The sequence below is a fragment of the Coenobita brevimanus genome, chromosome 48, assembly GCF_032717465.1.
Source record: "Coenobita brevimanus isolate Jiangsu-jjx chromosome 48, ASM3271746v2, whole genome shotgun sequence".
In the NCBI taxonomy this organism is placed as follows: Eukaryota; Metazoa; Arthropoda; class Malacostraca; order Decapoda; family Coenobitidae; genus Coenobita; species Coenobita brevimanus.
Genome location: NC_137001.1, coordinates 14,323,893 through 14,348,574, shown reverse-complemented (window position 1 = coordinate 14,348,574; position 24,682 = coordinate 14,323,893). Strand labels below are relative to the sequence as shown.

The 24,682-nt window shown below is 45.0% G+C and overlaps 1 protein-coding gene across 1 annotated transcript in view; it reads right to left on the bottom strand.

Moving 5' to 3' along the window:
- The window catches only part of LOC145399300 (sodium-coupled monocarboxylate transporter 1-like), a 51,967-nt gene that overhangs the window by 12,133 nt on the left and 15,152 nt on the right, over positions 1 to 24,682 (bottom strand). The window contains exons 2-10 of the mRNA XM_080271968.1: positions 24,525 to 24,682; positions 23,943 to 24,076; positions 14,028 to 14,216; positions 12,561 to 12,712; positions 11,942 to 12,082; positions 10,664 to 10,882; positions 2,432 to 2,550; positions 2,032 to 2,186; positions 457 to 701 (exon numbers count right to left, since the gene is read on the bottom strand). The exon at positions 24,525 to 24,682 is cut by the window's right edge and continues 92 nt beyond it. Coding sequence (XP_080128094.1) covers positions 457 to 701; positions 2,032 to 2,186; positions 2,432 to 2,550; positions 10,664 to 10,882; positions 11,942 to 12,082; positions 12,561 to 12,712; positions 14,028 to 14,216; positions 23,943 to 24,076; positions 24,525 to 24,682 — 1,512 coding nt within the window. The remainder of the gene's footprint in view (positions 1 to 456; positions 702 to 2,031; positions 2,187 to 2,431; positions 2,551 to 10,663; positions 10,883 to 11,941; positions 12,083 to 12,560; positions 12,713 to 14,027; positions 14,217 to 23,942; positions 24,077 to 24,524) is intronic.

Below are 24,682 nucleotides of genomic sequence, written 5' to 3'. Positions count from 1 at the left end.
TATACTCTCTTATATTCTCCTTCCACTTCTTGCTTATCATCAGACATACTCCCTCTCTTGCCCTCGCATTCTCATTAACTCCCGCACATATTCCTAAACCGTATTCCCATTCTCTCACCCTTTCACCCCCTCGTTTAGTTTCAGTCAATCTACATACATCCACTCTTGGATCCTCAAGCGCCTGAACAGTCTCTCTCTCTTTCACTCCATCATTCACTTCTCTCACATTCCATGTCCCCACCCTTAGAATGTACTTTGTCGTCAACGTATGGTCCGTCCTGGTCCGAGGCACTTTATTCGTTTGTTTAGTTAGTTCTTTTTATGGGGTGGGGCACTAACCCACCAACAACCCTTTTAGGCGCCTCATATGACAAGCAGGGATACTGGGGGAGTATTCATGAAACCCCCCCTACTTGTAGTTAAAGAGAAAGTTTCATGTTTGATGACACTGTTAACCTGTTAGTGTCAGGTGCCATAGTGGTGAAATCTGCAGTCAGGTAAGTGGTGAGATTGGTGCTGGGTGTAGCAGTGATGTTACTGATGAAGGCGACGATGGAAGCGTTGACAGGATGGAGGAGGTTCTCAGGACAGCTGTCAACAGAAAGGGGGAGGTGGGTGGGGTGTCCTCCCCCACGCAGGAACTTGCCCACCACCACCCAAATGTTGTAACAGAAGGCCACCAGGAATCCTAACACTGCACCCTGAAGATTGTGGTATGGTCATATGAATCTCTGTGGTTTTATGTGGACATCAGCTAATATAAATTACTACTTGCATGTGTTATAAAATTGCCCTCCATTTTCTCAGCAGACCTTAATTAAAAAGGAAGAGGATCAACTGAGATAAGAGTCCCATATCCTCTATTTTTACTCTCGGCAGTTTTGCAGCAATCCTCTGATCTAGGTCCTGCACTAGTAATAAACTAGTTCGTGTGGCCTTTTGATATGAGGTGTGAAAATATGATGAATGGGTTAAGGAATTCAAGGTATGTTGTGTTGGCACTGTGTAAGGCAAGGATGAACGGGCATGAAGTGGAGGAGTGAGAAGGTGTGAAATGTATAGGTCAGGTATATATGCGTGAGTGGATGGCGTAAGGAAGGAGTTGCTCTGTTGATGTATGATGTATAGCAGAGGAATGAAAGATCATTAATTTGTCAGCATGAGGTTTATATATGTCAAGTTCCAATCTGGGAGAAAAATGTGATAATAAAACACACATTCGGTGATAGGAGAGAGAAAGAGAGTAACCTTGACACTGACGGTATGAGCAAAAGAGTAGTAGAGAGGACTGAACTTATGTTGTAGCTAATTATAATGATACAAATAACTGCATTATTGTAAAGTACAAAAGTTTTGTTGGTGAAAAATATGAAATCCACAAGAATTACACACCAGTGTAATGAAATAATTGACATCCCTTGATAATGAGTGTTTATGAAGAAATGTATGATAAATGAGAGGAACAGTAAGTTATAAAACCTGTGACATCTTTGTTTCCCTACGTGAGTTTCAAGATGTACAGTGATTTTGAAATACTATTTTATGTATGAGTGATAGAATTAGCAATAATTGTTTTATGTCATGATTTATATAAAGTAATCTGTGCTGCTTCCGTCATAATAGTACAACGATTGTACAGTTCAGGTGGCCTCTCCCGGGTAGCCCTTTGCGTACAGTACAGTATGCTTCACTAATCGAAGAAATTTCCAGCCATCGTAGCAGCCATCTTTTATACAACTTCCCTCTCACACACCACTCACAAGAAGGTAATGATTTGCATTTACTTATTCTGCGTGATGTGTTTGACCATTAGGGAAGGGTAAACTTTAGTTTTGAAAGAGCTGATACCCCCTCCCTTCTCAACACCCTGTGTGAGAGGTAATGCCTGCAAGATACAGTAAATCCCTGTAGTTGTAGGTTACATACAAAAATTTTTGACTATTAATAATATGCTCCTCATGGAGCAACGTAGATTGGATGATGAAATGAAATAACAATACTTTTATGTGGAGAGTGTAAACCTGTGCCCACCTTTGTGTTGACCCAGGGTGTGCACATGCCAGCCAGGAAGATGCCTAGGATTGGTCCCTTGACAGCTCCTGATATGCTGGCGATGACGTGGAAGATGTTGCCCAGGTTGCCTGCCAGCACACCCACACAGATGCCTGACAGGCCCATCACCACAGCTGCCACCAACATGCAGCATCAATACACAGTGTCACAAGATAGTGTCTACCAGAATGTAAGGAAAGTATTTTGCAGTACTCAGTGCTGAAGATACAATCTGGTTCCACTGTATAAAATTATAAATGCCATGGACAACATGCATTGCTGAGTGTGTATTGACAACACAGGGAATGATTTTTAAAAGAGTTTATGGCCCCCTGAAAACTGCAGAATTATTGCTGATAACATGAGAAGAAAGCCTTACATATGAGCTTAAGGACTCTGGTGGCTGAGGCATCTGACATCTTGCTGAAGTATGGAATATCCTTCAGCAAGTCCTCCCACAGCAGGCAAGCCATAGAGTTACTGTAGCTGGACAGCGTACTGTGTGGAAAGTGGGACATTGTTTGATAATTTGAATGTGTTGTTTGAAAGGGAAATTTTCCCTCGAGCTAGACCTTACTAGATCATATAGCCTTGCTAGATGACAGAAGGGCACTACCCCTCCCGGCATGGCAGCTACCTGGCATAGCTCCAACTCACGACCCCCCAGTCCCAAGTCCGACCCTCTACCACTGTGTCACCCTGACCTCATGTGTTCTTTGATAAATACATAGATGATAACTTTATCAAGAAATTTATAATCTATTATTGTTTTTCTTGCATGACTAATGTAAGTAAAAGCTAAAGTTTGAAATGTGGCAAATAGTCACTTGAAGTGGAAGGCTAATGTGTGCTTTGAAAGTTGTGATATGGAGAAGGAAATTGAACAAAATGGCTGCAAGAGAACTTCAAAAAGGAATATATACTAGGCTCAGCATTGTCATGTGGATGGAAGAAACTGACGTGATAGTAATTAAAAAAAAAAAAAAAAAAAAAAGGAAAGTGATCCATTGAGAAATGTGGAATAACATATCCTTGGATCATTAGGATAAGAACTGATGTAGTTGAAAACAGAAGCACAATGGAGTTGTTTCCTCCAAGTACTGTAGACTGCCTCCGGTGTGACAACATGGAACACTTATATTTTTGTGAGGGAAGTACATGTACAGTAGATGATGGAAGAATGAAATATTGTACAGTAGTTCAAACAGATGTACAAGACATCAAGATGTGGAGACTGATGAAGCAAAGAATTAGCAAATGATTGCACGGTATTGAAGATTCTTGCACAGAGTTATGTATGATTCAGTTATGGCATTATCTCTCATATTGCTGTGTATGTACTTACTGAGATGAGTTATCTCAAAGAAAAAGACCTGTTCTATACTAGCCTCAACTCAGGTGTGGAACAGTGCCCCTTGTGGGATACACTTTTAGCCTTTAGCAACTTCAGTGCAGTTACTGGCACTGACAGGGAAGGCTTTGAGGATTGTGTATAAGTAGGTCCCCATGGCTTTAGAACCAGGAATTCCAATAGTTCTAACTTTATGTATTTTGAAAAATTCCATAAGTTGAAAATTTCTGCATCCAGATTCCAGAAGCCTTATCTTCACTGTTGGACTTGTTATTCCATTGTTGAAGGTGTTGCTAAGGAGACTGACCACCTTGTTGTAAGAACCCTGGAGCATCCTGTAGAACTGCTTGGTTTTCAGGAAAACAGAGTTCTTTTCTGCAGTTCACAGACTTGATGTTGCTGTTCTAAGGCTGCAAATGAAATATGGGAAAATCTCTGGATGCCATATATAATGTCACGAATCAAATTCGCGACATTTCCCTTTTGTGAGAAGCCACGAACTATTAGTGGAAAACTCACGGTTTATCATTCAGTTAACCGCTCATTCGGACGGAAGCTTTGTCAAATCAATTTTTCATTGTCATACGTGATCGTTTCTGTGTGAGACATTAGCGCTTCCGCTGAGCGATTTGTTTTGGGCGCGTTTCGCTCACTTGACCGTTAGAAAAATGCGGCCTACTGCTCCCCCTTTTTTCCCACGACTTACCCAGTCCAGTGTTTGCTTTGACGGAGGAAGGATCTGTGCTCCAGAAGTGTGAGAGGAGAGGTCAGCTAGCACCCAAACTCCACTGACCACAGTTATCCAGTGCTCCCACCCTTGGTGATACAAAGCATTCATCGACCAGTATTTCCTTTTTGTACTTTTCTAGGTTTAAGAGTTTAATTAAGGTGTTTTTTCCTAGGCGTAAGAATTTAGCTCGAGTGAGTGAGTGAGTGCGATCTCATTAATTTGATTTTGAATTGTAACGTTAAATTTATTTTTGTAATCAATAAATTTAACAGTTCTTTTTCTTGAGCTTAATGTAATGTAAACTCTTGTTTCATTTCTCCATAATTAAGCTTATTTTCCATATAGCTCCTAGCTTGCATAAACGTTTGCCTTTCATAGCTGGTACTTAGACCAGTCTTGTATTAAACTTAAAATCCGTTGTGCCTTCTAGGAGTTAAGCATCACCAAGAACCTGATGTTAGTATTAGTTATTTATTGTCAGAGGTGAAGTAACTTTCTCCAGAGGCTACAGTACTAATAAACAGAAATTGAGTGATTAGTCTCTGCTGTGTACTGTTGAGAAAGTTTATAAATTCTCGTTCTTGAGAATCGTGCGAAGCGGACCGGTAAAGTAATCATTGCTTGATGTAGCAAGACAATCATTGTCCCTGCTCTTCAATATTATTGAATATTATTATCAGTTAAATAATATTTAAGCATTTATTTTAAAAACCCAGTGATATTATAAAAACCCCGTGACATATAACTATTCAGTTTTGAGTATGGAATGCATTAATGAGTATGCAGTGTCAGTCAGGAGTCAGTTTGGTGTGGTCAGTGTTGTTGTTGACCCTTTTGAGTGGTAGGGTACTCATAAGTGTGTAACTGTGGGAGAAGCTGATGAATGTGTTGTTGAATACCCAAGATCAAGTAGGGGATTTGTCTCACCAGAGACTCTAGCAACAGTTGATGGGTTATGCTTCTAGACTGGCTGGGGACTGAGGGCCACCTAGATTTCTGGCTTGTCGGTCAAGAGTTTTATCAAGAACGGACAAAGACAGGTATGTCAGGGAAATTCCTGAGGAGTTAGAGGGTGGCATTCAAGTACAGTAAAAGTCCTGTAATCCGAGTGCCAGGGGACCGAGGGTCTTTCGGACTACTGTTTTTTTTTTTTTTTTGGACTACTGGAGGGACTTCTGAAAACATTCTCTAATTCATGGAAAGAAGCCAATATCCACCAATTCCAAAGAAAGGAAGCTCCTCTGACCCCTGTGATTACAGACCAATAGCTGTCACATCTTTTGGTAAGGTTTTTGAAACTGTAATTAATAAGCACATAGTTAAACATCTTGAATCCGACAAATTAATTAGTGATAGACAATATGGTTTTTGCCACGAGAGATCCACCATTGACATACTCAATCTCCTGAATCATACCATCCATCAATCAGTTGACCTACATGGAGAAACTTATGCAGTAGCCCTGAATATTTCTAAAGCTTTCAACAGAGTGTGGCACCGTTCCCTGTTGTCCAAACTCCCTTTCTATGGACTAAACTCTTTGTTCCTTTGATTTCCTCGTATCTCAGCAACAGAAAAATAAGAGTAAAAGTAGATGCTGCATATTCCACTTTCCACTCAACACCGGCGTGCTGCAGGGATCAGTTCTGGCACCAACCCTGTTCCTTGTTCATATTAGTAATCTCTTATATTTCACCCTCAATCCCATCCATTCACATGCAGATGACTCAACATTTCATAGTTCATTCACAATTAGACATCCATTTACAAAGTCTGATATCTCTAACTCTCAACTCAGTACAGCCATTGCTTTAAATCAAGACTTATCAATGATCAGTGAATGGGGACAAAATAACCTTGTCTCATTTAATGCTAGTAAAACTAAGTACATACAATTTACTATTAGACAGGTATTGCCAGAATCGTATATTGCCTTCAATGCTACAAATATTCCCATTTCCAAAAGTATTGAAATTCTCGGTGTCTCGCTTAACAATGCCCTCAGCTGGACCTCTCATGTCAGATCACTTGCTAAAACCACCTCAAAGAAACTTGGATTATTGTACAGAGTCCGTAACTTCTTCACTGATGAGCAATTAGTTATAATTTATAAGAGTCATGCGCGCTGTCAGCTTGAATACTGCTCACTCGTGTGGAGTGGATGTGGAGAGGTTGCATTAAAACAAGTAGACAAAATCAGAACAAAGCTGTTAGAATTATTAATAACCGTGCTATCACTAATAAACTACCTCCCCTACAAGTAAGAAGGAATGTTGCCTCCCTTGCTTTATTTTAAAGATATTTTTATGGCAAATACTAAGACGAAGTTGGGTCCATTGTGCCACCTCTCCATGCCCTCCATCGTGCTACATGTGCAGCTAGCAGCGCTCATGACTGGAATGTCACTCAGCCATACTGCAGAACTTCTGCCTATCAGAATTCTTTCATTCCCCGAATTGCATTTCTCTGGAACTCGCTTCCACATAGTTGTTTCCCTCCAAACTTCAACCTACTGCTGTTCAAGTATAACTGTTACAGATATTTTATGAACAGAAGACACCAGTAATCTGGTGCATGGATTTGTTTTTTGTTTATTCGTTTGTTTTTCCTTCCTCTGTTCTGTTATTTAAATATATATATATATATATATATATATATATATATATATATATATATATATATATATATATATATATATATATATATATATGATCATTAAATAAAGCTTAAAATGTTATGGTTTATTGTTTTACTCACCGGAAATGCAAAGAATTGTGGATGAATAGTTGCAGGCAGGTACATCCAAGTAGAAGAGCAAGTCCAAGCCAGATAAATCTTTAGATAATTCCCATAAATATATGAGAAAGCCTAGGGAAAAAAACAAAAAAAAAAAAAAAGCCTCGCAATATTCGGAGTATTGGGATGTTTGGATTATTGGTGGTCGGATTGGAGGACTTTTACTTTAAATGACCTTCGACCTGCTATCAAGCCCTGAAGAAACTCTACCCCAGACCTGCCTCTCAGGTTAATTCTGCTGATATAGTAGATAGATGGCTTGCGTCTAGAGTGCGTGACTAGAGGGCTCATTGGCCTGAATACTTAAAGTAGTTGTGTACAGCAGAACCCAGCATGGAGCTTCCATCGGCTGATGTGCAGTCGCTTGCTGCCATCCCACCAGTCTACAATGCCATGTTTTCCTTATATGAATACAGGAAGGCAGTGACAAGGCTGAAAAGTGGTAGGGCGACTGGTCTTTGTGGCATCAGGCCAAACTGATCAAAGCTGGGGAAGAAGCCATATATGGGGATTACTTGCAGTAGCAGAAGCTGTTCGATGTACTGGTATAATTCCTCCTGACTGGACAAGGTGTTTGGTTAGCCTTGTTTGGGAAGGGAAAGGAGATCAGTGTGACTGCAGTAACTACCACTGTGTTACAGTGTTCAGTGCTCCAGGCAAGGTCTTGCTCATATGCTGCTGATGGATATCCAGGACCATTTGTTCAAGATTCAGAGGCCTCGGCAATCTTTACCCAAGAAGTCTACACTTGACTGGATTCTAACCAGTGTGAGTTTCAGTAAGGGCTGCTGGCAGCCTGCATCAGTCTTAAGAAGTCGCTTCACTCAGCAAATGAGGCAGCAGTAGGGGGACTCCTGTTCCCCTGGCACCCCCACAGTGATTATCCAGTTGATAACTGGCTTGTATTTAACACTGTATGTGTGTGTGTGTGTGTGTGTGTGTGTGTGTGTGTGTGTGTGTGTGTGTGTGTGTGTGTGTGTGTGTGTGTGTGTGTGTGTGTGTGTGTGTGTGTGTGTGTGTGTGTGTGTGTGTGTGTGTGTGTGTGTGTGTGTGTGTGTGTGTGTTCTTAGGCGTGCCCATTGAGTTTATTTTTTCATTTTCCAGTGTGAGAATAATGATGAAAAGTGTGAGGGTCATGACAAAAGATGTGATAGTGATGATCAGGTTGGAATCCAAGAATATTTTGAGGTGTTGTCCATACACAATCCCAAAGTGATGAGCAATTGGCAGTTGGTATCACTTGCTCTTTTATTACGTTTTCAGAATTTTGACCCGATGATGAAGTGCTGTGAACATGGATGTGAATATTGTTTATGTACCGGTATTGTTCGTAACTTTCGTGCTTGCATGCTCCGGCTCTGGTCACCTAATGGTGTCTCTCAACGCTACTTGATCTCTGGCAGCTCCCTATTTAGTCCTTTATCCTTGAGGCCACACTCTGTAACCTTATCCCGGGTCTTTTTCGGTCTGCCTCTCACAACCGAACTCCCAACGTGAATAGGTTGTATCATTGTTCTATCGTTCATTCATATTTGAAGGATCTAACAGGTTTGCATGACTCGGCCTTGGTCATCTACTGGCGGCTGTCCATGCTGCTCAGTCTCTGGCAGCTTCCCTTTTCAGTCCCCTATCCCTGAGGTCACACTCAGTGACCTCGTCCCAGGTCTTTTTCGGTCTACCTCTCGCAATCCTACCCGCAACATTAACACTTCTCATTTTCTGCAACCAATTATCATCCCCCACCCTCTACACATACCCAAACCATCTCAATCTACTGTTCTTCATCACAGCACCAATACACTTCAGTCCCATCCTATCCCTCAACTCTTGCACTGTAAACCTAGCCCCCCCCCCCCCGGGTCTCACACTCAAGGATGCACTGCACATCCACCTAATCATTATCATTTCTATACGTTTGAGCAAGCGACTATCCTCTTCCTTTACTGCTCGAGTCCCACTACCATACAGCATTACACTCCAAACACATGCTGCATACAAAGATACCTTAGCATGGAGGGAGAGCGTTCTCAATGTCAGGAGAGGCAAGAGCTCCTGGAACTTCTTCTAACCACTCCACACTCTAGCCACAGTGCTAGCTCCTGCCCCACCTCCAACACATGACATGTCTCCCAAATAACAAAACTCTTCCACACACTCAAGAGACTCACCAACAAGCTCAATCCTTTCATGCCTGACAATCTCCACCTGCTCTCCCCGCCACACCACGCACACAATATCAGCATTATCTCGCCGTCTACCTCTAATACCACTACATCTCTCATGCACCCACTTATCACAGACACTGCACGAGGTGGAATTACTTCCCACGCCCTTGTGGCAAATCGCACATGGCCACCCTCCCTCGTCTTTGACAGTACCGCCCCCAACCCTAGATATCATCACTTTTGTTTTATCTGCATTTGCTCTTAAGTCATTGTGCCCCATACCATCTCTCCACTTCGTAAATCTTTCCTCTGCCCCCCCCCCTTTCATTCTCTGCAATCATCACCAAATCATCAGCATACATCTCCCACGGGAGTCCATTTCTGAAGTCACGTGAGAGGGCTTCAAGTACCATGATAAACAACAAGAGGCTCAAGACTGACCCCCTGATGCACACCAACATTCATGGAAAACTCATCACTCAAATCTCCATTCACCCTTACCTGGGTGTGAGCACCCTCATACATGGCCATAACCACCCTAACCAGCCACTCCTCCATCCCAAGCTTTCTCATTGTCCACTTCACCACCTCTCTAGGGACTGTCAAAGGCCTTCTCCAAAGCAACGAAAACAAAGTACTGTTCCCGTTTCTTTCCTATATATTTTCCTGAAGCTGTCGAACAATAAATATGGCATCAGTGGTCCCTTTACCTGGCATAAACCCAAACTGCCTCTCATCAATATTCACTCTTTCTCTAATCATACCTTCTAGAACTCTCTCCATTACCTTCATTATTTGGTGTAAAAGCTTTATGCCTCCATAATTTCCTTTTTCAAGGGCATCACCTTTCCCCTTGTACAAATTTCTATGGGGGAAAAAATAATAAGGGAAAGACCCAATTTGCATGTGTATATTGCAGAGTGACGGAAATAATGCATCACTAAACTCATGTGGCAGTATCTTGTGTGTTGTGGGTATGGCTCAGTCTGCTAGTATGGGCGCGGATGATGGAATATGAGTATGAAATAAATATGCGATGCAGGGTAGATACTGGTAATACTAAGTGATGATAAAGGATGTAAGAGTGATGATAAAGGATGTGAGAGTGATGATAAAGGATGTGTAAGTGATGATGGATGTGAGTGATGACAAAGGATGTGTGAGTGATGATACAGGATGTGAGAGTGATGATAAAGGATAGTGTTAATGGATGTGAGAGTGTAGATAAAGGATGTGAGAGTGATGATAAAGGATGTGGATGAAAGTGATAATAAAGGATAGTGTTGATGGATGTGAGTAATGATAAAGGAAGTGGATGAAAGTCATGATAAAGGATAATGATGATGGATGTGAGTGATGATAAAGGATTTGAGAGTGATGTTTAAGGATGTGAAAGTGATGATGGATGTGAGAGTGATGATTCAGGATGAGAGTGATGATAAAGGATAGTGATGATAAAAGATGTGAGTGATGATAATGGATAGTGATGATGGATGTGAGTGATGATAAAGGATGTGGGTGATAATAATGGCTGCTGCTAAGAAAAGGAAGAACCACTACATCACCCACCTAAGGGCGCCGCCATAGACAGCTGCCACAAAGACCCCAGGAACGCCAGTGAGGTGACCCAACTTCTGCATGACCAGGGAAGGGATCACCTGGTCGGGTTTCTGTATCCTGCCTGATGCCAAGGGATCGCAGCCTCTGAAGGCAGCATAGGCAACCAGGCCGGAGAAGCAGAACAGACCCCACAGCAGCCACACACCCACGGCAAAAGAGATGACCAACCTGTGGGGAAAAACACGTAAATTAAGGATTAAATGGTATCAGTAGGTACCTTTTAACAACCACACACCCACAGCAAAAGCGATGACCAACCTGTGGCAAAAACGTAAAAATTATTAGATGTACTAACAGAGAAGTACAACATACCCCACAACAGCCACACACCCACAGCAAGAGATGGCCAACCTGTAGTAAAAACAAGAGGCTTACGAGGTCCATATAAATTAAGCATTGGTGAGTGTATGTCAGTGAAGTACCCTGCAGTGAGCTGAAGGACTGATCTTCTGAGCACTACAAATGATAGTTCGTGTTTAGTGTTGGGACGATACGTGGATTAAGCAGTGTTGTGCTGGGCCAGTATTTGTACAGTTTATGTGAATTCTGTGTTTTCAGCCCTTACCTTGAGGATTTTTATACTCATATAAAGTCTCCTATGAATTTTAACATAAATGAATCTGAACACTTAAATATGCAATGTGTCCACACTCAATTCTCATTATGCAACTCCATGAGAATGTAGTGGGGTTACGCAGTTTTGTTGTGCCTGTCTTCTCTACGGATATCCACACACCCTTCTTACCCTCAGCATATTCCCTTCATTCATTTGACTGTCTTGCATCCACTCTCGTCTCCCATTTTCCCCCACTGCCCATTCAACATAGGCATCCCACCAAATTGAACCTTTCTAACTCCTTGCTACCCTTGCATTCCTACCCAAACACTCCCGCAATCAACACACGTTTTCCTGATCCATTTGTTCCTAATTCACTGACTCTAACTCATCTTTTCCCTCAGTACTCACCTCACTGCTTTCGCTTTAAACTTCGCTACTTCTCATTCCCGTTGTCCCCTTCCTCTCTATCCACCACGTTCCTCGCAGCTTTATCTTTTATACCACAGTCTTACTATCAATGAACTCCTACCATCACCTCTAACTGCTTTCGTATCTATAACACTTCTAAGCATCTTTCTAAAACTTTTACAACCAGTTAGTCTCCCTTCAATATAAATAGGAAGATAGATAGACCAATGGATAAAGAGATGTAAACAAGGCCATCTAACCTTTGTGCCATAGCGAGGTTGCCGATGGAAGCAAATCTCTGGTAGCTGGGCTGGTTGATGCCAATGGCCTCCATGGTGAAGAAGAAGCCAAGCACGGTGGTCGACCAGAAGGTGTGGCGCACAAAAGGACTTGTGTTCATGCTATGGCAGAAACAGGAGGCTGTAGTGTGGCCTGTTACTGTATGGTCATATATATATATATATATTTTTTTCTTATTATTTCAGTGTCGTTGAATATTATAAAGCCGACTCTAAAGTTAACTCTTACCTGTATGACTTTATGGTTATATTTTCTTTTATGATTTCAAACACGCTGAATTTTATGAAACTGACTCGAATAAATGGGCTTTATTATACATGTGCGCAAAATGCCAGTAGATTGTTTTTTATTGAAATTAAACGCACACCATATTATCTCCTCTCAACACACGCACACACACACACACACACACACACACACACACACACACACACACACACACACACACACACACATAGTTTTGTACATTACTGTTAAAATACAAACATTTCCCCTATCACAAGAATCAAACGGTACTCCCATTGCAGATTCTGGCGCTTTCCGTCATTTGGAATTTGCGCCGAAGTAACAGTGACTCACTTGAAGAACTCTATCCTGGAGCCCTGGTCAGCTATGGTCCAGACATTGACAAGACCAATTTCCTGGCAGCAGATGATGACCACGACCAGCACCCCGCCGAACATGACCAGCGTTTGCATCACATCAGTATACACCACGGCCCTCACACCACCCTGCAACCACACAGCCCCGTCAGTTAAGGAAGCTCCCTAACGCCTTTTCCCAAGTGATTTATTTTGCTTATTATATCCCACTGTCCTCTTTTGCGTTACCCGGTACGTAAATCCTTCAAACATAGCCATACTCTGCATAAATAACGTACAAAAGGATATTAACCCACATCCAAAAAGAAATCGCTGAGGAAGAGGTGTTAGGGAGACTCCTTGACGACAAAACAGACTACATCTCCCTCTCACTTAACCCCTTCCTTACGCTGACGTCTTTTGTAGTTATTCTTGATACCTACGAACGATTTTATTATTATTTTTTTTTTACTTTTACTTTGGATAGACCTCCGAAGGAATTAATGAAGGCTACATCTAACCCCTCCAATTGAGAGAGAGAGAGAGAGAGAGAGAGAGAGAGAGAGAGAGAAATCATCTAACCTGCATATACGTAAAGACTGATATACCGACACGAAAATGAGTCCTTGGTTTGAAAGGCGTAGCAGCTACACTCATTCTCATCCATCATATTTCCCTTGTGTATTTCACGTTACCGACTCATTTTCAAGCAAGGAGCACTTAGTGAAGGACAAGGTGCTCTCCAAGTCGCTCTCTGTGCTGACAAAACTTATATAATTAGCCTATTATACATTTTTTTCATTTTTTTTTCTATATAGGCAAAATGGCAATGTTTGATTTCTGGATTACATAAGAGAATGAGATGAGGCTCCAGTATTCTTTCCAGTGTTAATAATATAGGACTAGCGTTTGAATATCTCTCAAAGGGTGAATGATTCTTGTTGATGGTTCTCCAGTTCACAGAAGCAGTGGAAGTAGTTTCAGTAGGAAACCTGACCTGACATGACTTAATCTAAATGGGAATGAATGTGAAGGACCCACGGAGATCTGCATGACCTAAAGGAGACTAAGTAGACGAATGGACTTAACTGAGCATGACCTTCCTAACCTAACCTCACATAACAAGGCCAAATGGATGAGACAGGCCCACCTGCACTGATAAACCTGTCTGAATCTAATTTGCATGACCCCAAATGAACCGAATTTAGGTGAACGGAATGGGGTGGACCAAAATTAAGATGGATCTGATATTTGAATTGCTCTAATCTGATCGATGGGTACAGCCATACTTGCACCAAACATGTGATCGACGGGAGGACCTAAGGCTCAGGGTCCGTCCAACGCTCAAACTCGGACACTGAAGCAGACCTAACCCAGTGCTTCGTTTCATCTTGTCGATCACATGTTTCGAGCAAGTGTGGCCGTACACTGAGACTGCCTGACTGGTTCCCGCCTTGCAACTCACCACAGAGATGTAGAAGGTGCACACGAGCCCCATAAGCACCATGGAACCAAGAACAGAGAGATTGGTGACGGTGGAGAGAGCCAGGGAGGGCGCGTAGAGACACACCCCCATATACATGAACATTTTAGCGAGCTGACACGTGGTTCCAAGGAGACGCACTGCCCTCGACTTGAACCGCAACTCCAGGTACTGTGACACAGAAAAAAGGCATGAGCTTTATAAAGTGGATTGTGGTATTTTATTATCATTATTATCATTATTATTATTATTATTATTATTATTATTATTATTATTATTATTATTATTATTATTATTATTATTATTATTATTAGTAGTAGTAGTAGTAGTAACAGTAGTAGTAGTATTGGTGGTGGTGATTATGGTGGTGGTGGTAGAGGTGGTGATATTAATATTATTATTATTATTATTATTATTATTATTATTTTTATTTTTATTATTATTATTATTATTATTATTATTATTTTTAATTATTATTATTATTATTATTATTATTATTATTATTAATCATTATCTGCGGTAGGTGGGGAGGTTCACCATCCACTCACTCTATGTAGTGCTGCTCTCGGATATCTGCCCATTCCTCTCCTCCATCCTTCTTTCCTTCCATCTTCTTCTGTCTTTCTTTCCTTCATTCATTCCTCTTGCTTCTGCCTACGGGTGACTTTACACTCCTTCTTCTATCTTTCATTCCTTCATTCTTTCCTCTTCCTTCTGCCTGTGAGTGACTCTACACTGAGTGACAAGCCAAATGGTTTCCTGTACACCAGGAAACAATTCACTATGCTGGGTGGTAACTATATAACCAGATTTTGGTGCCTGGTAGTTTAGTGAGTAATTACGGCGCTCCAATCGGATTGAGCCGGTGAAGGTTTATATCCAAGGGATGGTTGGGGGTATATTGCTCACTTAATACCACTCATGGATGAGTGAGGCTGGTCACTCTCATCTTAAATGGCAGGACCAACTTGCCTAGTCCCGTGCTCCTACGCCTCTCAAGGGGCAATGTAGGACTGGATGATGATGATATTATTATTATTATTATTATTATTATTATTATTATTATTATGCTAGGTGTTTAACGGTCAGCTTCCCGTCCCTTGAACGCCTAGTGTGCAGCTGGGTTCTCTTTCTAGACCGGATCTTAGACAAATAAGAGAGAGGCAGGACACAAAAACTCAAGGCAACACCCTTACCCGTGTCTTGACTAATTCTATACGTGGAACAGGTAGATGTCACAACAACAGGAATCTGGGTAATTATAAGTCATGTACTAGTATCATAGTATCGCACAGGATACTATTTAGACAACAGTTCAGGATAGCAGGTGAATGGCACACTAAATTGTGTTTGTAGTATTTTGGGCAGGGGAATAGATCACTGTCACTTGAAGGGAAATATAAACTATTTATTCCGGGCAATTATACCACTGATCTTGCAGTGCAGAGGAATTACACTATAAAGGCCGAGTCTCATATTCACTGAAATCACTGCACTTTTATTAGATCTTTCTTCCTACTCTCCGTATATCACTGTTTGCCCAAATCAAAATTATCACACATTACTAGGCCTTGGACTTATGTTACCTTGGATGATACACTGCCCGATATTCCAGTCACTATTACACAGTCACTGCACTCTTCACTGTCACTCAATCTTGGTGGGGTGGCGGCGTGGTTAGTGGGGGGTGGTGGGAGGACTTACAGCCCGACTCCTGATGGGGGCTGAGTCCCGCCTGTGGCCTCTGTGTCCAGCGGCTACAGGATCACTCGTAGGGGCATCATCTCTCGTCCAAGGCTGTGGGCAGCAAAGGACCCTGCACTGTCAGTGCTGGGAGTTGGAGTGTGGCCCTCATGGCTGGGGCCGAACAGCCTCCTGAAGCACTCACTTAGGCGCCTGATGGAGGATGAGGGTTGTCTGCATCAGAGTGGGAAGAGGCCTCGCCCGTGGGTCCTGGGGACAGCCTCGGGGGCCCGGTGGCTTTGGTCTCCTGCTGTTGGTGGCGCCGTGAAGAGTGAGCCGCGGCATTGGTTGTCGTCGAAGTCCTTCAGGTAGGGTCACTCTGGAGCCGGCTGGGTGGAGTACAACCCTGGGGATAGCACAGGGCCTCTCCACAAGTCCTCGGGACTGGGACCCCTCCTCCTGGAGGATGTCGGTTCATGGGGGTGTGGCAGCACCTGACAGAGGCCCGGCTGCTGACCGTGGCCTTTTAGGGACGTGGCTTCTGGCCGACGCTGAGGCCCAGCTACTGGCCATGGCCCGTGTGGGGGAGTGGCTACCAGCCGTCTTCTGAGGGAGGCGTGAGCAGCTACTGGCCATCTCAATGGCACCTTCGGAGCAGTTGTCAGCAATTTCCTGACGAAGGCAGGAGCGGGTACTGGCCGTCTCCTGAAGGAGTGGTGAGTGGCTACTGGCCATCTCAAGGGCACCTTCGGAGTGGCTACCGGCCGTCTCCTGATGAAGGCGGGAGCGACTATTGGCCATCTCCTGAAGAAGGGGTGAGAGGCTGCAGGCCATCTCAAAAAGGGCGTGGCTACCGGCCATCACTGGGGTGCTGCCTGGAGCTAGAGTAATAGCTCCACCCCGATCCTGTCGAGGATCAGCTCGCCTGCAAGGTATTTTCCTTATCCTGCTATGGTGGCGGCGGGCGAGTTCTGAGTCATAGGGGCTCACGGCCTGGGTGGACTTATATCCCTGTCGCCCAGGGTCGGGTTGCACTCTGTCTGCCCCTCCGTAGGCTCCTCCCGGGGGTGTCGTGTTGCCCTCAGTCACTATTCCTGGCATTTTACCACCGTCGTCAGGGTCACATCCCCGTGACTAGAAGTGATACCCTTTGGTGTTGTTGGTGTGGTGCATGGGTTGAAGATGTTGAAGGAGGGCTTTCCATGTTGTGGTGGCTGAGTTTTCGTCCATCTGGGTGTCGCAGGTGACGAAAAGGGTGGACGTGTCAGTGGTGGTATGGAGGAGTCGCAGGAGGTGGAGGGGGCCATGGACGCGATGTTTATGTCCCTAGGGCGGCGCCCATGTGGCTTGTTGGATTCTCATGTTAGTAGGTCTTGTCTCCACTACAGAGCTGTGTTGAATGCTGGAGATCGCCGGGGAGCATGGGGTTTTATAATGGGGCAATGTGTCGTGATGTCTCTAGGGAGTGGTGGTAGCCAGGATTTGGGCTTGGTGTAGCAGGACTGTGGTGGAACTCGTGTTAGGAGGGGGAGTGTGGTTTTGCGGTGAGGTGGGTGGTGTAGGGGAGGGGGCGTATCGGATGGGTAGGCGGTAAAGGTGGCTGGAACGTGTGATGGTGGTCTTTAACCCGTCACGTCCCGAGGTTTTCCGCACCTCCGACATCCCCCAATCCCGAGGTATTTTCGAAATTTTTTTTTTTGGCTAAAACCTTCGCTTTTGGTGAGAAACATCGAAAATTCATAGAGAAATCGCTCACCTGAGGTTTAAAGTGCCCAATCCAGGTAGGAGTTCCTCCTTACCTGAGTGGGTTTTCTAACATGCTGGCACCAAAGAAAACGAGTTCTATGGGAGGGTAACTATTTTATCCACTCATAAACGGTATTTATTTATTTACTTGGTACGAATGTATATGTAGTATGACAGTATATTGGTTTTCAAGCAGTAATAAAGGCATTATAAGCATTGTTTCACTCACTAACTAATCACCATACCTGACCTATTTTTGCCACACTACCTGATCATTATTTCTGGCTGTTTCTTCTTCTAATGCTATGTAAACATTGTCCTCCACATTGTCATCGATTGGGGAATAACTCTGGCCCTGAATAACTTTACTAGCCAGGTCACTGGTAACAGGTCCTTTGCCAAGACAATGGCGTGAGGGGGGGAGGGGGGAGGTTATGCAATGTAAGGCATTGTCCCTGCTTGGTATCTTGTACAGGAATAGAGGAAGGTGTCCCGTGTATACATACGAAAAATCACGTGCGAAAATTGAAAATTGTGCAAATTAGGTACCTTGCAATTGCACGACGTACTGGTACGTCGCCGGGACTGGCAAATGCAAATCGTGGTGACGTACCCATACGTCGTCGGGACGGGGCGGGTTAAGGTGGGTGTGGGTGGCGAGTGGGCAGTGTGGTGGAGTTGAGGGTGGTGGGGAGGTGGGTGGGGTGCGTGAGGGTGGCGATGCGGTGGTGGTGCTGGGATTGGTGATGGGCAGTGGGCGGGGTAAACTGTGGGCGGGTGGAGGAGCAGTTGGTCCGTGGGTGGGACATGTGGAGATGGGCATGGGGGATGGGGAGGAAGGTGAGGTGTTTGGGGGTGGAGGGATGGTGACGTCGCTGGGGGTGGTGGTGGGTGGTGGGTAGGGTGGAGTGGAGTCTGGTTGGGTGGAGGAGTGCTTGGTGCATGGGCAGAACACACGGTGGTGAGCTTGGAGGATGGAGAGGGTGGCAGGGAGGGGGTGGGGGAGAGGTTTGAGCTGGGTTTTGGTGTGTCCTCAGGTGAGGTGTGATGCGGCGTGCTGGGAGGTGAGGTGGGAGGAGATGGGGAGGGGGAAGCAGGTAGAGAAGGTGAGGGTGAGATGTGGCAGTCATAGGAGTTAGTGGGAGGGTTGGCAGTGGTGGTTGGCGGTGAGGAAGGTGGTGTTGGGGTTGCGTAGGTGGTGGCGTGTCTTGCGGGCGGACGTGAAAGGCGGCCATAGCGGTTGATGGCGGGTTGTAGGGTGGGAGTGGGTGGTAAGGTGGGTGTGCGCCCCCTTGATGCTTTGGCTGCATGTGGCGTGGCGGTGGAGGTGGTGCGCCAGTTTGGGATACTTTTGGGTTGCTCTCCAATGATGGGCATGGGCGAGGTGGTGGTGCTTGAGGTGGGTGGTGCATGGGGGTGTGAGGGTGCTCTGGTACTGGAGGTGGGTAGCGGTGGCGAGGTGGCAGGTGAGGTGGCGTTAGGTGTGGAGGGTGAAGAGGCTGGAGGAGAGGAGGTGGGAGGCCGGCTGTGGAAAAGAATTTGTGGTTGTGGTGAGGCGGCGGGTGTGGTGGCGTGAGGTGCGGGCGGTGAGGAGGCAATGCGGTCTTGTAGCACCATCTTGGTGTTTGGTGGTAGGGTGGCTTGGGTGGTGGCAGGGTCCTGTGCTCGCAGTGTGAGGTGGGCAGTGGGTGTGAAGCAAGGGGATGGTGCTGGTGTGGGGGTGGTGGTGGGCGGTGTACGGTGCTGGAACCGTGGTGGCTTGGTTGGGGGTGGTTGTATTGGCAGCGGTGGTGGTGTGGCAGGAGCTGAGGTGTGAGGTGTGGCGAGTGGTGAGGCATCTGGTGAGGTTATTGGGGATGAGCTGGGGGTCCATGGGGATGGTGAGGTTGGGTGTGGGGTAGGGGAGGTGACCTAGAAAAAGGAGGTGGGTGAGGGTAGATTAGAGAGAGAGGATAGTAAAAGAGAAGAGATACAGGGAGGAGAGCGAAAGGAAACGTGCCATTTCCCCATGTCGTAGACTGGGGGGGGGGGATATGAGGTGGCCCCCGTCAATATAAGGGTGTGTGGCGGCAGTGGGGGGCGCCTTCTGTGCCTTCTTCTTGGGGTTTTCTTTCCCTTAGGCTCGGGGCAATTGGCATATGGTGGGGCAGCTTGTAGGCACTCTTGAGTTGTTCTGCTGTGCTGGGCAGCTTTTAGCTGCTTGCGAATGTCGTGAATGGGGCATTCGTGGCTGCAAGCAGAAAATTCCCAAGGGTCATTCGCGATGATGTTCGTGGGAAACTGATTGATTGTGTCGACGTGCTGAGGGGTGGAGTGCATGGCTAGAAGGCGCCTCGTTACCTGAATATCTTTATGCAGGTCTCCTGTAGGGTCGTGTATTATAAAATGTTTTTTGACAAAACTGGGGAGGATCCTGATAAGTGTGTTAAACATGAGCTGTTCCTGGGTTTTGTCATCCGCCTCTGGGTTGGCAGCAGTTACCAAGTGTCTGGCCTGGATTAAAGTATCATCCAAATTGCCAACATATGTCAGGCTCTCCAACTGGGATAGTGCCATTACTTTTCCTAATGAGGGTGTGATGGCTTGGATCACAAGCTTCATGAAGTTTTTCCATGTGAGCCCCGGGACGATTTTTGACGTGGTATTTCTCACTGCTTTGCCCAGTAGTGGGAGTGTTACTGATATTTTTTGTTTGTCATCCTCAATCCCGATATCTAGCAATGTCTTAATAATTGCCAGATACGTGTGGACATCGTACTGTTCTGGGTGAAATTTAGGCAATTACACATGAGATTTGTTTGCCATTTTGCCGGTATTTCCTGAATGGCTCTCTTGTATGCCCGGGTCGAGAACCACCGCTGTCCACCAGTGTTATGCTAGGTGTTTAAGGGTCATCTTCCCATCCCCTGAATGCCTAGTGTGCAGCTGGATTCTCTTTCTAGATTGGAGCTTAGACAAATAAGGAAGAGACAGGACATAAAAACTCAAGGCAACAACCTTACGCGTGTATTGAATAATTCTATACGTGGAACAGGTAGATGTCACACCAACAGGAATCTGGGTAATTATAAGTCATCTACTAGTATCGTAGTATCACAAAGGATACTATTTAGAAAATAGCTCAGGATAGCAGGTGAATGGCACACTAAATAGTATTTGTAGTATTTCGGGCAGGGGAATAGATCACTGTCACTTGGGGAAATATAAACTGTATTTGGCCTGGGCAATTATACCACTGGTCTTGCAGTGCAGAGGAATTACACTTTGAAGGCCGAGTCTCATGTTCACTGAAATCACTGCACTTTTATTAGATCTTTCTTCTTACTCTCACTATGTCACTGTTTGCCTAAATCATAATTATCACATATTATTAGGCCTTGGACTTATGTTCCCTTGGATTATACACTGCCCGATATTCCAGTCACTATTACACTGTCATTGCACTCTTAACTGTCATTCACTGTTGGTGGGGTGGCGGCGTTGTTAGTGGTGGGGGGAGGGAGGACTCACAGCCCGACTCCTGATGAGGACTGAGCCCCGCTTAGGCCTCTGTGCCCAGCGGCCACAGGATCACTCGTAGGGGCGTCCTCTCTCATCCGGGGCTAGGAGCAGCGAAGGGCCCTGCACTGTCAGGGCTGGGAGTTGGATTGCGGCCCTCAGGGCTGGGGCCAAACAGCCTCCTGAAGCTCTCACCTAGGCGCCAGATGGAGGACAAGAGTCATCTGTGTCGGGGTGAGAAGAGGCCTCGCCTTGAGGTCCTGGGGGTTGCCTTGGGGCCCAGTGGCTGATGTCTCCTGCCATCGGGAATGCTGTCAGGAGTGAGCTCCGGCTGGGTGGGGTACAACCCTGGGAGCACAGGGCCTCTCCACAGGTCCACAGGACTGGGACCCTCCTCCTGGAGGATGTCACGTTGTAGGGGTGTGGCAGCACCTGATGGAGGGGCAGCTGCTGGCCATCTCCTGCAGTAGGGCCTGGCTACTGGCCAAGGCCTCTTAGTGGAGCAGTTTCCAGTCATCACTGAGGCCCGGCTACTGGCCATGGCCTGTGTGGGGGAGCGGTTACTGGTCATCTCCTGATGAAGATGGGAGCGGCTACCGGCTGTCTCCTGAAGGAGAGGTGAGCAGCTACTGGACATCTCAAGGGCACCTTCGGAGTGGCTTCCGGCCGTCTACTGACGAAGGCGGAAGCGGCTACCAGCTGTCTCCTGAAAGAGGAGTGAGCAGCTACTGGCTGTCTCTAGGGCACCTTCAGAGCAGCTACCGGCCGTCTCCTGACAAAGGCAGGAGCAGCTACTGGCCATCTGAAGAAGGGGTGAGCGGCTGCAGGTCGTCTCAAAAATGGCGCGGCTACCGGCTGTCGCTGGGTTGCTGCCTGGAGCTACTGTAGAGTAATGGCTCCATCCCGATCCTGTTGAGGGTCAGCTCTCCCGCAAGATAGTCTCCTTTTGTTGCTTTGGTGGCGGCGGGCGAGTTCCAGGTTACAGGGGTGCGTGGCCGGGGCGGACTTATGTCTCTGTCGCCCGGGGTCAGGTCGCGCTCTGTCTGCCCCTCCGTAGGCTTCTCCCAGGGGTGTCGTGTTTACTTGTCATTATTCCCGGCATTTTACTTATTATTATTATTATTATTATTATTATGATTTTTATTATTATTATTATTATTATTATTATTTATTATTATTATTATTATTATTATTATTATTATTATTTTTATTATTATTATTATTAATATCATTATTATTTATTATTATTATTATTATTATTATTATTATTATTTATTACTACTATCATCATCATCATCATCATCATCATCTTTCCTATCTCCAAACAATATATTCAGATTATGGGAGATATATCAAACGCAAGTGAGGCAATTTACCCCAGTTAATCCCATTATTGGCACACCTTCTTAATAATTTAAATACAGCAATCTGCCTCTAAGGAAAACTAAGGGAGTACGTCATACGAAGGAAATCACCACTACGAAGACAAATATATCTTTTACTGTGTTTAATCTTGCAATGTTTCCAGGTTGCATCCCATCTCCAAGTTCCCCCAACACAATGGCGTGAGGTTGGTGAGCATACATGGCCATATTGTTGAAACTGAGTTATTTATTATTATTATTATTTACAGGAAATTCTCAAACATTTTATGATCATGTACAGTCAAAGAAGCAACTGTCTTCCCAGTTCTCTTAAAAAAAAAAAAATGGCGAAATGAAGTGAAAAACCCTATCAGTACTATAGTCGCGGCGCACGGCTCTGAGGTTGTAATTATCGTACCTTGGCAACCTACCATTCAAAAGTGCGTCCGATTTCGTATCAGAATTTACACGAATCATATTATGCACGAATCTGTTATACATGAATATTATTATACACGAACGTATTATACACGAAGCACATGCGTCTCATATTATACTCGAAATCAGATGCACTTTTCAATGGTACGTTGCCAGGGCACGATAATAACAACCTCAGAGTCACGCGCCGCATCTATAGTGTGTGTTTCAGATGGTTCGATATTTCCGTTATGTTTTCGTCACAGTTTGGAAGATACTTGTGTGTCTGTACAGTAATATGTTTGAACTTTTTTTTTTAATCTTTACTTCACGCCGTTGTGTGGGATGCAGGCCAATCACATTTAACTGTAATAACAAGTGTTCCCCCAATAAGTCCAAACTGAAGGCTTGTTTACATTTTCGTGCACTCAGCTTCTATAATGCAGGTCCTTAATACCAGCATCATGATTACGTCTTTGTGATTCGTGCACTACTCTCAACATGAACCACAAAAGCAGGTGCAACATCACAAAGCCGGGAGTTTACTGGGTTCTCACCAAGTTATAAATGATACAGTTATAGAGAATTGCCTGAAATAGGAGAATAACAACGAAATAGTCACCAAATGCCCAGGATATAATAGTAGGAACCATGCATGGCATGTGAAGTGCCCTCAGTGCCTGCGGAGGATGCCAAATGAGAAGACGCACAACAACAGAGCCTCACCATTTTGTGCCTGCCTCACAACCCTGCCATCCAGTTTAGTGCCAAGCTCACCGGGATGTTAACCCTTCACCACCGTACCTGGACAGGTTGTGGCATCCAGCAGCAGCCACATCATACAAAGAGGGACGACCTCCCCAGACCACAGCGTGAGAGGAGCCAAAGCCATCATCAACCGGGTGCCAGCTGCCTCAAACAGACTGCTTCCACTGACACAGTAGCGATCAAGACCTTTTGCACTGCCACGGTGGCCACTCAGGCCAAAGTTACCCTCATCCAGGTTGTAAAATAGTTTGGCAATTTAGACCAAGTTAGTGAACAGTATGACATTTTAGACCAGTTCAGAAAAGAGAATGACAATTTTAGACCAAGTTAGAAAAGAGTATGGCATTTTAGACCAAGTTAGAAAAGGAACTGTCAAGTTTACACCCAGTTAGAGTGAAAAGAGTGGAGGCCAAACACTGACCTGACTAATGGACACAAGACGCAGGTTGTAGAAGAGTGGAAGGGTGAGCTGGTGGGTGACGATGCTGCCCAACACCACGCCCAGCAGAGTGACCACTATTTGTGACCCGTATAAGTACACTTCAGTGGGATTCCCTGAAGAAAATAGGGATGGGATTGAAATGGGTTTAGGGAAATACTTTTAGAGAATGGGAGACTGACTAGAAGAGTTTATGTGAGTGAGAAGGAAGGGGAGAGGGAGACCAAGGATGAGATGAAGGGATGAAGTGGAGAGGATGTAGAATGAGAGACTAACTAGAAGAGTGAGAGTGAGGTGAAGGGGGAGAGGAGGAGGGGGAGACCAAGGATGAGATGGAGGGACAGAGTGGAGAGGATGAAGAATTAGAAACTGACTAGGAGAGATGTTTACTCCTTCAGTTTTAGCCATTAATATTCTGCTATGACTTGTTTGAATATCATGTTAATTTACTGAAAGATTTGTCTATGGAAGAATTTATAGGAATTTACTGCATCACTCTTCTTGTTGAATAGTGAACCCTGACGAGAGAGAGAGAGAGAGAGAGAGAGAGAGAGAGAGACTAACCTAGTACAGATATAGCCGAGATGATGCCACCAAGGAGAGAGAGTGCCACAGGGAAGGGTGTCATGGCGCCGCTGCCCATCAAGTACTCCTGCGTGGACTCCTTGCCGCGACTCCTGTAGGCTGTCCACACCCCGATACCGACCGACACCGCCAGCATG